This window comes from Anomaloglossus baeobatrachus, chromosome 4, assembly GCF_048569485.1.
Source record: "Anomaloglossus baeobatrachus isolate aAnoBae1 chromosome 4, aAnoBae1.hap1, whole genome shotgun sequence".
In the NCBI taxonomy this organism is placed as follows: domain Eukaryota; kingdom Metazoa; phylum Chordata; class Amphibia; order Anura; family Aromobatidae; genus Anomaloglossus; species Anomaloglossus baeobatrachus.
Genome location: NC_134356.1, coordinates 641563458 through 641577666, shown reverse-complemented (window position 1 = coordinate 641577666; position 14209 = coordinate 641563458). Strand labels below are relative to the sequence as shown.

Below are 14209 nucleotides of genomic sequence, written 5' to 3'. Positions count from 1 at the left end.
TACTGAGGTATATATATATTCCATTAGCAGGAATTGGTGATATATACATTTACCCTTGCTGTGAGACCTCCAATATTTGGCATTATTAGCTCAGTAGCCTCATTTTCTTATTGTCCGGCAGTTCCGAAATTGACCTAACACTAAGGGGGCGCTAGAGAGTAGTCGTGTTCATGACAAATCAGTGAACAGCAGGTGGGATTCTGGTGTGACCTCCCTGGCTGTTCATGACAAATTGGTGGCAGCGGTGGGATATCTAGTGACTCCCCTGGCTGTTCATGACACCATATAAGGGCTTCTTTTTTATGGGACAAATTGTCTTTTTGAACGACAATAATAATTCTGCCCCATATTGTACTGAAAATCGGGGTGAAATTGCAAAATAAAGGGCAATTTCACAGTGGTTCTAGTGTTATTTACCAAGTTCACTATATGGTAAAGCTGACCTGGCATTATGATTCCTCAGGTCAGTACGAGTTTGTTGCTATCAAACATGTATAGTTTTATTTTATTAGGTGGTTAACAAAATTCAGAAATTTGTCGTAATTTGTTAAAAACCTAATTTTGCTTTTTTTTTTTTAATCTCCACGCCATGTGCCTATCAGATTAATTGATTTTATATTTTGATAGATCGGGCATTTCTGAACTTGGCAATATCAAATACGTGTGTATTTGTAATAGCTTTATTTTCAATGGGGCAAAAGAGAGGTGATTTGAACTTTTTCATTTTTTCATCTTTTTAAAAACTTTTCTTTTTAACTTTTCATTGTCTCTATTAGTCCCCCTAGGGGATTTGAAGCTGTAATTGTCCTATTGTTTGTGCTGTATAGAGCAGGACATCAGCATCAGTGCCGCTCTGTACATCAGACATCATCACCTCCAATGAAAGTGCGGTCTGCAACAGTTTTGTTCACCTTTGAAAAGACGGACACTGCTGAACAGAGGCCAAATGGAGTCCGAAGTAACTCTGCTCATTAGTGAATGGATCAGGTTTCGCCTGAATCATGCATTTCAGAGATGCAAATGAAACTCTGATGTAAGTGCACAGTATGGAGCACAGGATAAATGTGAACTGATCCAACATGTTTTGTACCCCAAGTTGCCACCAAATAGCATTCAACTCAACCTACAAAAACACAAGTCCCCAATCAGTTCCATTATCATTTAACTGCAATATAGGGGGCTTCCACATTACTGGTAGGACACAACCTCTCGAAAAACACTACGGCTTCCCTCTCAAAAAAAGAAATCCAGCAAAATCTGCGCTCCCAAATCCAAATGCCCCCCTCTTTTCTGAGCCCTACAATGTGCCTAAACCATAGGTAGCATCCACATGTTTGATATTGATATAGTGAGGAGAGCCCACTTACATGCACTGGGTGCAGCTTTACAGAAGCACGAGCTGGACACAATGTATGGGCACTACAATGTACTGGGCACAAAAAGGACTTATTGGCAATTTTTAATTATGCAACATTCACTGTGTTTGACACCATGGACGTTTACCAGAGACTAAATTGTCACTACATCTGTAGATGCAGTCCCAGAGGGGTGTAATTTCCAAAATGTGGTTACTTGAGGGAGATTTCTTTTGTTCTGACACTTAAGGGCTCTGCAAGTGGAGTCGAAAAACTATTCTATGAAAATCTGTGCTCCAAAAATGAAATGGCACACCTTCCCTTCCAAACAATGCGGTGCAGCCAAACACTACTATACAGTCACATGTGGAGTATTGCCACATTTATTTTTTTTTTGTTCACCGCCCAATAGTATAACATTTTCTGACACACCTATAATGTTAATATGCTCACTGCATCCCTGGATGAATTCATTGAGGGGAGCAGTTTGTAAAATGGGGTCACTTGTGGGGGTTTCTGCTATTCTGGCACCTCAGGGGCTCTGCCAATGTGAGATGGCACCCGCAAACCCTTCCAACTAAATTTGCCCTCCAATATGGCGCTCCTTCCTTTCTTGATTTTGTACCTTGCCTAAAAAGTAGTTTGCAACCACATATGGTGTACTAGTTTATTCAGGAGAAATTTATTCACAACAAATTGCATGGTTCATTATCTCCTGCTACCCTAATACAGTAAATTTAAAAAATTTGGAGTTAATGCAACATTGTGATTAAAAATGTTTTTTTTCAATTTCATAGCTCAACATTATAAAATTCTGTGATGCCCCTGGGGGTTCCAGGTACTCACTAACCATCTCAATAAATTCCTTTAGGGGTCTAGTTTCCAAAATGAGATCACTTGTGGGGGATCTCCACTGTCTAGGTGCATCAGGGGCTCTCCAAACGCGACATGGCGTCTACTAATTAGCCAAATGGCACTTCTTCCCTTCCGAGCGCTGCTGTACACCCAAAGCAGTTGATTTCCACCACATATGAGGTATCTGCGTACTCAGGAAAAATTGCATAATAAACTTTATGGTTAATTTTTTCTTGTTACCCCTGTGAAAAAAGCTACTTAGTTGATGTAACAATTTTGTGGTAAAATTTTAGTTTTTTGTTTTCAAAGCACAATGTTATAAACTTCTGTGAAGCCCCCGGGAGTTCAAAGTGATCACCAACCATCTATATAAATTCCTTGAGGGGTTTAGTTTCCAAAATGGAGTCACTTGTGGGGGAGCTCCACAGTTTAGGCACCTCAGGAGCTCTCCAAATAGGACATGGCGTCCGGTAATGAGTCCAGCTAATTTTGCGTTAAAAAATTCAAACGGTGCTCTTTCCCTTTCGAGCCCTGCCGTTCACTCATACAATTGAGCTCCACCACAGATGAGCTATCTGCATACTCAGGAGAAATTGCACAATAAATTTTATGGGTAATTTTTTCCTGATACCCTCATGAAAAAAAGCTACCTGCTTGAAGTAACATTTGTTTGTCTTTTTTTCATGGCTTAATGGTATACACCTCTGTGAAGCCTCTGGGGTTTCAAGGTGCTCACCAAATGTTTAGATTAAGTTCCATGAGGGTTCTAGTTTCCAAATTGGGTCACTTGTGGGGGAGCTCCATTGTTTAGGTACCTCAGGGGGTCACGTTGACCATAAGTAAGGCATAGGCCGAAACGCATCGGTGTTGCCCCCCCCCCCCCTTTCAGGGATCTGGGTCTTTTAGCTGTCTGACCATTTGGCAACTATTTTAAAATATTAGGAATTTTATATGAAATGTCTTGTCAGTTTGGTCCTTCCAGGGCTGGAATCTTTTGCTCACTTGTGGAGGAGCTCCACTATTTAGGCCCCTTAGGGGGTCTCCAAACAGGACATGGTGTTTTCTAAAGATTCCAGCTACAGTAATTTTGCTTTCAAAAAGTCAAAGGCCGCTGCTTCCCTTCTGAGCCCTGTGTACCTAAACAGTGGCTTTTCACCACATATGAGGTACCAGCGTACTCAGAAGAAATTACACAAGAAATTTTTTGGTGCATTTTCTCCTGTTACCCTTGTGAAAATCAAAATTTTATGGCTAAAGTAACATTTTTGTGATAAAAAGTAAAATTTTAATTGCTTTGGCTCCTGTGAAGCAACTAATAAGTTAATAAACTTCTTGTATGTAGTTTTGAGCATTTTGAGGGGTGCAGTTTTTAAATTTGTGTCCCTTTTTGTATTTTCTGATACTTAGGACTCTCAAAGTCACTTCAAATGTGATACAGTCCCTAAAAAAATGGTCTTATAAATTTTGTAGGAAAAATGAGAAATTGCTGGTAAACTTTGAACCCTTGTAACTTCCTAACAAAAAAAAATATGTTTCAAAAATTGTGCTGATGTAAAGTGGACATGTGGGAAATGTTATTTATGAACTATTTTATGTGACATAACTCTCTGGTGTATTATTATTATCATTAATATTTATTATTATAGCGACATTTATTCCATGGCGCTTTACATGTGCAAAGGGATATACATAGTATGGACAAGTACAATAATCATAATCAAAACAAGGCACAGACAGGTACAGTAGTAGAGAGGACCCTGCCCGCGAGGGCTCACAGTCTACAAGGGTTGGGTGAGGATATAGTGGGTGAGGGTAGAGATGGTCATGCAGTGCCATAGTGGACTGAGGGTTACGGCAGGCTGTAGGCTTGTTGGAAGAGGTGAGTCCTCAGGTTCCTTCTGAAGCTTTTCAGGGTGGACATATGTCAGATATGTTGTGGTAGAGCATTCCAGAGTATGGGGGAGGCACGAGAGAAGTCTTGGATGTGATAGTGGGAAGAGGAGATGAGAGGTGAGTAGAGAAGGAGATCTTGTGAGGATCGAAGGTTACGTGTGGGTAAGTAACGGGAGACTAGGTCACAGATGTAAGGAGGAAACTGGTTGTGGATGGCTTTGTATGTCATGGTTAATGTTTTGAACTGCAGTCGTTGGGCAATGGGAAGCCAGTGATGGGATTGACAGAGAGGAGAGGTTGGGAAGTAGTGAGGGGACAGGAGGATAAAAATATATATAAAATATATAGGGTATAAAAAATAAAAGTTTGAAAATTGCCAAATTTCTGCCAAATTTCTGGTATTTTCACAGATATACACAAAAAGTATTATCCTAATTTTACCACTATCATGAAGCACAATATGTCAAGAAAAAACAGTGCCAGAATCACCGGAACCCGTTGAAGCGTTCCAGATTTATAACCTGTGAAAGTAACACTGGTCAGAATTAGAAAAAATGGCCCGGTCATTAAGGTGAAAATAGGCTCGGGGGTAAAGGGTTTAACGACAACATGAATGACTGTCGGAATGGAAGCTCAAAACATGAATTTCAAATTGCCGCATTCTCTATATCTTCATCAGGAAATTTAGAGCTTTGTTTTGCAATTTCGATTGTTTATCTAACTACTATATTGGGGAATTTGACAATTATTTTTCTCGTGTGTTTGGTACCAAAATTGCACACCCCAATGTATTTCTTCTTGAGTAACCTTGCCATTATAGATGTCACGTCCACCTCCACGTCTGTCCTAAAACTACTTTTTATCACCGTGACCCAGGATCACAGGATCTCTTTTCATGGCTGTATGACACAGTTATTCTTCTTCCTTTTATGTGGTCAAGGTGAAGTTTTCATACTGACATCGATGGCCTATGATCGCTATGTGGCCATATGTAAGCCCTTACAATATTACGCAATCATGAGAAAGAACGTGTACGTTGTAATGGCGGCTTCCTCTTGGCTACTCGGTGCATTCAATTCTCTATTACATACATTACTTACATCCGTTCTACAATTCTGTTATTCCAATGTACTTAATAATTTCTATTGTGATCTAAATTCTTTACTTGATCTTTCCAGTTCTGACACTCGCAGCCGGAAAATCTTCATATTCTTTGAAATTTGTAGTTTAATCTTTGCGCAATTTATTCTCACCGTTATCTCCTACATCTTTATCTTCTCGGCCATACTGAAGATCCGTTCCTCGGCGGGACGTATGAAAGCTTTCTCCAGCTGCACCTCCCACCTCATCACCGTTATATTATTCTATGCACCGAGTATCTTATTGTACATGAAGACAGACTCAGAAGATTCCAAAGATCAGGACATGTTACTATCAATGCTCTACATGGTTGTGGTTCCAATGTTGAATCCTCTGGTCTATAGTCTGAGAAATAAAGAGGTTTGGGGGGCCATTGTCATCTTAGCAAATAAAAAAAGATTCTAGAGGTTTTCCAGAAATAAGTCTTGCATTAATCAACTTGCACTAGGTTAAAATATTAAAAGGAGACCTACCCTCTACTGAAGCTGTTAAAGGGAATCTGTCAAAAGGTTTTTGCTAACTCTTCTGGATGTAGCATGATGTAAGTAAAGATACTCTGATTCGAATGATGTATCACTTAGTTTTCTGGGTGCAGCAGTTGTGATGGATAAGAGTTTTTAGCTGTAGCATGTAGCAGACTCAGAAAGCTAACCACGCCCACACCACTGATTAGCAGCTGTCTATGTACATTAATGATAGTAAGTTGCTAATCAGTAGTGGGAGCGTGGTTGGACCAGAGGGCACAAAAATACTTAGTTCTGTAGTGTTAATCTTCTACTGACAAAAGAACACTCACTATATTGAAACAACAACACACTTATGATGAACTACCAGTAGGTGTCACCAGATGCAACTAGTGTTGGGAAAGTCCAACAAACTGGAGGTCAGGAGCCAGGAGGTCACGTATAGAACACAGAGATGAAGAAAAGCCAAGGTCAGAGCACAAGCGGGAGGTCAGAAGCCAGGAAGTCATGTAAGGTATACAGGCAAAGCAGAGCCATGGTCAGGGTACAAGCCGGGGGTCAGAATCCAGGAAGGCAACGTCAGAGTAAGGGACGCGGGAGGAGAGGGATAACAACAGGTCCAGGATAGAAGGACAAGATCAAAGCACAAACGGAAGCCAGAGCACTTACTGCAGGCAGGAACTACACCTGGTGGCATTCCGGGTGAGGTTGCTCCCCAATAAAGAAGAGCAATCACCAGGAATGATGCGCCTGGAGAAAGGCCCTTCCCAAGACTAGCGCAGGAACTTAGATCAGGAACCACCGTCCACCACTGCAAGATACAGAACGGAACACTGGCTCTGCTGGAGAGCGGAACACTACGGATCATAACCATGACAACACTGTTAATAAGTAACACATCCCTAGTATCATAGTATCATAGTATCATAGTTTTTAAGGTTGAAGGGAGACTCTAAGTCCATCTAGTTCAACCCGTAGCCTAACATGTTGATCCAGAGGAAGGCAAAAAAAACCCAATGTGGCAAACAAGTTCCAATGGGGAAAAAATTTCCTTCCTGACTCCACATCCGGCAATCAGACTAGTTCCCTGGATCAATACCCTGTCATAAAATCTAATATACATAACTGGTAATATTAAATTTTTCAAGAAAGGCGTCCAGGCTCTGCTTAAATGTTAGTAGTGAATCACTCATTACAACATCATGCGGCAGAGAGTTCCATAGTCTCACTGCTCGTACAGTAAAGAATCCTCGTCTGTGATTATGCTTAAACCTTCTTTCCTCAAGACGTAGCGGATGCCCCCGTGTTCCAGTCGCAGGCCTAGGTGTAAAAAGATCTTTGGAAAGGTCTCTGTACTGTCCCCTCATATATTTATACATTGTGATTAGATCCCCCCTAAGCCTTCGTTTTTCCAAACTAAATAACCCCAAGTTTAATAACCTGTCTTGGTATTGCAGCCCACCCATTCCTCTAATAATCTTGGTCGCTCTTCTCTGCACCCTCTCCAGTTCAGCTATGTCCTTCTTATATATCGGTGACCAGAATTGTACACAGTATTCTAAGTGCGGTCGCACTAGTGACTTGTACAGAGGTAGAACTATATTTTTTTCATGAACACTTATACCTCTTTTAATACATCCCATTATTTTATTAGCCCTGGCAGCAGCTGCCTGACACTGTCCACTAAAGTGAAGTTTACCATCCACCCATACACCCAAGTCTTTTTCTGTGTCTGTTTTACCCAGTGTTCTACAATTAAGTACATAATCATAAATGTTATTTCCTCTACCCAAGTGCATGATCTTACATTTATCTACATTAAACTTCAATTGCCAACTCTCAGCCAAATCCTCCAATTTACATAAATCTCCCTGTAATATAAAATTATCCTCCTCTGTATTGATTACTCTGCAGAGTTTAGTATCATCTGCAAATATTGAAATTCTACTCCGCATGCCCCCAACAAGGTTATTTATAAATATGTTGAAAAGAAGCGGGCCCAATCCCTGTAATCTATGTCTCAGCCCTTACCTCATGTTGCCCCCAAATTCCATAACAAAAACGTATTGATTGACTGCCTTCAAGTGCGCTGTACTGTAGTTGTAATGTTGTCTCTAATCCTGTACACAAATACCGGAAAAGCAGCAGAGAAGCATTGCTGGTGCAGCGGAGGATGACTAGCAGCTCTTTTTATTTTTATTATGTATTGTACATCAAAAGAGCAAGTAAAATTATTCCTAGGATACCACTTTAAAGATCTAACTGCTTTGAAAAAGACTAAAGGGGGCTTTACACACAATGACATCGCTAACGAGATGTCGTTGGGGTTACGGAATTCGTGACACACATCCGGCCTCGTTAGCGACGTCGTTGCGTGTGACACAGACGAGCGACCGCTAATTATCAAAAATACTCACCTAATCGTTAATCGTTGACACGTCGTTCAAATCCCAAATATCGTTGCTGCTTTTGGACGCAGGTTGTTGGTTGTTCCTGAGGCAACACACATCGCTACGTGTGACACCACAGGAACAAGGAACAGCACCGTACCTACGTCCTCCGGCAATGAGATGGGCGTGTTTTTCATGCAGCTGCTCTCCGCCCCTCCGCTTCTATTGGACGCCTTCCATGTGACGTCGCTGGGACGCCACATGAACCGCCCCCTTAGAAAGGAGGCTGTTCACCGGCCACAGCGACGTCGCTTGGAAGGTAAGTACGTGTGACAGGTGTAAGTGATATTGTGCGCCATGGGCAGCGATTTGCCCATGACGCACAACTGACGGGGGCGGGTGCGATTGCTAGCGACATCGCTAGTGATGTCGCTGCGTGTAAAGTGGCCTTAAGTCAGTCATTAGACAGACTGCTATGGGTATTTTTGTATTTAAGGGTAAATGGAATACATTTTGTTCTGTATAAAATACTGTACAAAGTCCTACACAGATGTGTAAAAAATGCTGCAAGGTAAGGATGCTTTCAAAAGGTAGAAAATGTTAATAGTTTTGTTTTATTAATTACCAAAATATAAAGTACGGTAAATAGAAATGAGTGAATATTTCAATATTCTAATTATTCTCTTTTGACAAATTAACAAACTAAAACTCTAATTGTTGTATCATTATGTGTATAACTCTCTGAATTCCCCTTTAGAGATGAGCGAACCGGTCCCGGTTCGGCTCGAGGCCGGTTCGCCGAACGGGGATCCCGTTCGAGTTCGGTTCGTCGAACGTTCGACGAACCGAACTCGAACGTATAGGCTATAATGGGAGGCAATCACAAACACATAAAAATGCATTATAAATGTACACAAACAGTTAATAAACATTGCCATAACACTTACCGGTCCTCGCGATCCCTTCTGCACTCTGTCTCCTGCCGCTATTCCATCCGATGATCGCTGAATCCTCCCGGTGACCTGCACTGCCAGCAGAGAAGCAGGACCTATCGTGACGTCAAAATAGCCATGTGACCAGTCACGTGGCTATTATCTCATTGGCTACAGACTGGTCACATGACTATGACACGTCATGTAGGACCTGCGAGTGCATCTCTCCGGTACACGGTGCACATATGTGTATCGCCGTGTACCGGCGACATGCTCTAGCACACGGTCGACTCCCCGTTCCGTTAGGGACCGGCTGACACAGCCGGTCATTAACGGAGATCACCGTTGCCATAGCAACGCAGTTAGCGGTGACGTCACCGCTAACCGCGGCTCCGGGAGCACCGTTGCTATGGTAACGCGTCTGTCAGCGTTACCGCTAGCAGCCAGCAGTGATCACTCACGGAGTGAAGGCTGCACGCTGCTTCCCGATTGTAGTGAGCATTGTAGTTAGGATGGAGGTTCCCCAGCCCCAAGTGATGCCCCTCACTACAATCGTCACTACTACTACACTAGAAAGAAAGAAGACAGAAGAGCAGGATCGTGGAGGGCTGACAGGGGTAATAAAGATGGAGTCTCTAATGTGTCTGTGTATTTATTTCTATTAAAGTATTTTTTCTCTGTGTGGTGTCTTTTTTTAACCCTTTATTGGAGATTCTTAATGGCCGGGTCAAACGTGCCTGACATTAAGAATCTCTGGCTTAATACTGGCTGGTAAAACAAAGCCAGTATTAACTCATGATTACCCAACAAGCCACCCGGCTCCAGGGCTGTTGGAAGAGTTGGATACAGCGCCAGATGATGGCGCTTCTATGAGAGCGCCATTTTCTGGGACGGCTGCGGACTGAAATCCGCAGCAGAGGCGCCCACAAACCTCGGGCTAACCTGTGCTGCGGATTCCAATCCCCAGCTGCCTAGTTGTACCCGGCTGGACACAAAAATAGGGCGAAGCCCACGTCATTTGTTTTTTAATTATTTCATGAAATAAGTGAAATAATTAAAAAAAACGGGCTTCCCTATATTTTTGGTTCCCAGCCGGGTACAAAAAGGCAACTGGGGGTTGGAGGCAGCCCGTGGCTGCCAGCTGTACCTGGCTAGCATACAAAAATATGGCGAAGCCCACGTCATTTTTTTGGTGGGCAAAAAACTTCTGCATACAGTCCTGGATGGAGTATGCTGAGCCTTGTAGTTCTGCAGCTGCTGTCTGCTCTTCTCCATACAGACAGACAGCAGCTGCAGAACTACAAGGCTCAGCATACTCCATCCAGGACTGTATGCAGAAGTTTTTTGCCCCCTGAAAAAATTATGTGGCTTCGCCATATTTTTGTATGCTAGCCAGGTACAGCAGGCAGGTACGGCTGCCCCCAACCCCCAGTTGCCTATTTGTACCCGGCTGGGAACCAAAAATAAAGGGAAGCCCTTTTTTTATTATTTCATGAATTTCATGAAATAATTAGAAAACAAATGACGTAGGCTTTGCCCCATTTTTGTGTCCAGCCAGGTACAACTAGGCAGCTGGGATTGGAATCCGCACCACCGGTTGGCCTGAGCTTTCTGGGCCCCACTGCTGCGAATTGCAGTCTGCAGCCACCTCAGAAAATGGCATTTTCATAGAAGCGCCATCTTCTGGCGCTGTATCCAACTCTTCCAGCACCTGCCTGCTATACCTGGCTAGCATACAAAAATATGGCGAAGCTCACGTCCTTTTTTTGTAGCTTTTTGGCAAAAAAAAAAAAAAATGCTTCCCTGGATTTTCCATTGCCAGTGAAGGTAACACCAAGCAGTGGGGGTTAGCAGCCAGTAGCTGCTTGGATTACCCTTAGCTAGCAATACAAAAAATGCAGTGGGAGCTAACATATATTTTTTTTAATTATTTATTTAAATAACTAAAAATAAAATGGGCTTCCCTGTATTTTGATTGCTGGACATCACAGTGCTGTAAAAATAAATCTTTAAAAAAATGACGTAGCGCTCCGCGGTATTTTTGATTCTCAGCGCAGATAAAGCAGACAGCTATGGGTTGCCACCCCCATCTGCCTGCCGTTACCTTGGTTGGCAATCAAAATACAGGGAAGCCCATTAATTTTTTCTATTTAAAAAATAGTTAAAAAAAAAAAATTACGTTGGGTCCCCCCATTTTTGATAGCCAGCTAGGGTAAAGCAGACGGCTGTAGCCTGAAAACCACAGCTGGCAGCTTTACCGTGGTTGGGGATCCAATGTGGAGGTCCCCTCAGGCTCTTTTTTATAATTATTTTATAAATATTAATAATTACACAATAAAAGTAGGGGACCCCCCAAATTGGATCACCAGCCAAGGTAAAGCGGACAGCTGTGGTCTGGTATTCTCAGGGTGGGAAGGTCCATAGTTATTGGGCCTTCACAGCCTAAAAATAGCAGGCCGCAGGCACCCCAGACGTGGCGCATCCACTAGATGCGCCAATCCTGGCGCTTCACCCCAGCTCATCCCGTGCCCTGGTGCAGTGGCAAACGGGGTAATAAATCGGGTTGATACTAGCTGTAAAGTCACCTGAGATCAAGCCCAGCAGTTTGTGATGTCATGGCGTCTATTAGATACCCAACATCATAAACTGTCAGTACTAACAAAAACAAAAAATCGACAAAAGAAATTTATTTGAAAAAACAGTCCCCAAAACATTTCCTCTTTCACCAATTTATTGTAAGAAAAAAAATAAAGGGGTCCCACGACGACTCTGGACCGTCTAGAATATGGGGGGGAGACACTCAGGGAACGTATCCCCCATTTTCTAGGAGTGCGGACCCTTCATGTGAGGAGTGTGGGTGCAATGAATCTGCACTCACTCTCCCCGGGTCCACAGCAGCAGAGTCCATGTCGTAATGGTTGCTACCAAAGCTGCAATGCCCTGCTCATGAGGTAAGGGCATGCCTAATCAGGAGAACTACTGTAGAGGAAGCTCTGCTCACTGGTATATAGGTGCTCAGAGGTAATAATAGATAAAATTAGTGAGTAACCTCGGCACTCTATATCTCCCAGACTAAGTCAGTAAGTCACAACGGATAGTAATGCAAAATCACTCTTTATTGGTCCGTATTAAGAAAATTTTTTTTTCATAAGCATATATGTTTTTGTCCAAAACAAGTTACAAATGACGTTTCGGCCTGAGCCTTCGTCAGATTGGACTTATCTGCATGTAATCATGAAAAATGACAATAATCAGTATCACATAAGAGTGAGAGAACAATAACATAAACTCGAACAATGTAGAGCTACAATTGGGATGCAGTAAAAAAATTGCAACACAGCAAGAAATGAAACACATGATACAAATGTCATAATACAGTACAAGGACAATATAGTAATGACAAATATGGGGTCAGAGTAGACTTAGACAGCTCTGGTACGAAAGAGATGTCAATCATAAAGTAACATGTGCAGTAGGTGTAGAGCTACAGTATGCATGGCAGAGCTAATGGGTAGACCGACCATAGAAAAAGTAGAGAAAAAGTGGAGAAAAAGTGGAGAATAAGTGGAACATAAGAGGAGAAAAAGTGGAGAAAAAGTGGAGAAAAAAGTGGAGAAAAAGTGGAGAAAAAGTGGAGATTAAGAGGAGAAAAAGTGGAGAAAAAGTGGAGAAAAAAGTGGAGAAAAAAGTGGAGAAAAAGTGGAGAAAAAGTGGAGAAAAAGTGGAGATTAAGAGGAGAAAAAGTGGAGAAAAAGTGGAGAAAAAGTGGAGCATAAGAGGAGAAAAAGTGGAGAAAAAAGTGGAGAAAACGTGGAGAAAACGTGGAGAAAAAGTGGAGAAAAAGTGGAGAAAAAGTGGAGAAAAAGTGGAGCATAAGAGGAGAAAAAGTGGAGAAAAAAGTGGAGAAAACGTGGAGAAAAAGTGGAGAAAAAGTGGAGATTAAGAGGAGAAAAAGTGGAGCATAAGAGGAGAAAAAGTGGAGAAAAAGTGGAGAAAAAGTGGAGAAAAAGTGGAGAAAAAGTGGAGCATAAGAGGAGAAAAAGTGGAGAAAAAAGTGGAGAAAAAGTGGAGAAAAAGTGGAGATTAAGAGGAGAAAAAGTGGAGCATAAGAGGAGAAAAAGTGGAGAAAAAAGTGGAGAAAAAGTGGAGAAAGTGGAGAAAAAAATGGAGAAAAAGTGGAGAAAAAGTGGAGAAAAAGTGGAGAATAAGAGGAGAAAAAGTGGAGAAAAAGTGGAGAAAAAGTGGAGAATAAGAGGAGAAAAAGTGGAGAATAAGTGGAGAAAAAAATGGAGAAAAAGTGGAGAAAAAGTGGAGAGAAAGTGGAGAAAAAAATGGAGAAAAAGTGGAACACCCTTTGGTACCTTTCATGTGGCACTAAGGGGTGCTTAGCTTTGTATTTAGCCAAAAAAATGAAAAAAAAATGACATAGGGTTCCCCCTAGTTTTGTAGCCAGCTAGGGTAAAGCAGACGGCTGCAGCCTGCAGACCACAGCTGGCAACCTCACCTTGGCTGGTAATCCAAAACTGAGGGCACCCCACGCTGTTATTTTAAATTAAATAAATAATTAAAAAAAAAAACACGTAGGGGTCCCCCAAAATTGGATCACCAGCCAAGGTAAAGCAGACAGCTGGGGCCTGATATTCTCAGACTAGGGAGGTCCATGGTTATTGGAATCTCCCCAGCCTAAAAATAGCAGGCCGCAGCCGCCCCAGAAGTGGCGCATCCATTAGATGCGCCAATCCTGGTGCTTCGCCCCAGCTCATCCCGCGCCCTGGTGCGGTGGCAAACGGGGTAATATTTGGGGTTAATACCAGATGTGTAATGTCACCTGGCATCAAGCCCTGGGGTTGGTGAGGTCAGGCGTCTATCAGATACCCGACATCACCAACCCAGTCAGTAATAAAAAAAAAATACACGACAAACACATTTTTATTTGAAAAAACACTCCCCAAAACATTCCCTCTTTAACCAATTTATTAGATTGAAAAACAAATCCAGGTCTGGTGTAATCCAAGGGGTTGCCATGACGATGCACACTGTCCCAGTCAATGAAGAGCAGGATGTTCCCCATTGGCTGGGAGAGCAGTGCAGTGACCTGAGCTAACATCAATGGGTCAGCCCAGGTCACTGCAGGGGGGTGACAAGTGCTGCTGTCAGTGAGGTACATTACCTGCGCTGAT

General features: G+C 42.4%; 1 protein-coding gene across 1 annotated transcript; it reads left to right on the top strand.

Annotated features, from left to right (window-relative positions):
- Positions 1-4712: 4712 nt before the first annotated feature.
- LOC142302740 (olfactory receptor 1E1-like) lies at positions 4713-5648 on the top strand. Its single transcript, XM_075343854.1, has one exon. The coding sequence runs from the start codon at positions 4713-4715 to the stop codon at positions 5646-5648; it is 936 nt and encodes a 311-aa protein (XP_075199969.1).
- Positions 5649-14209: the final 8561 nt, after the last annotated feature.

Bases quoted from the DNA above. Each gene is read 5' to 3' on its own strand.
- LOC142302740 (XM_075343854.1), top strand. From the start codon at position 4,713: ATGAATGACTGTCGGAATGGAAGCTCAAAACATGAATTTCAAATTGCC.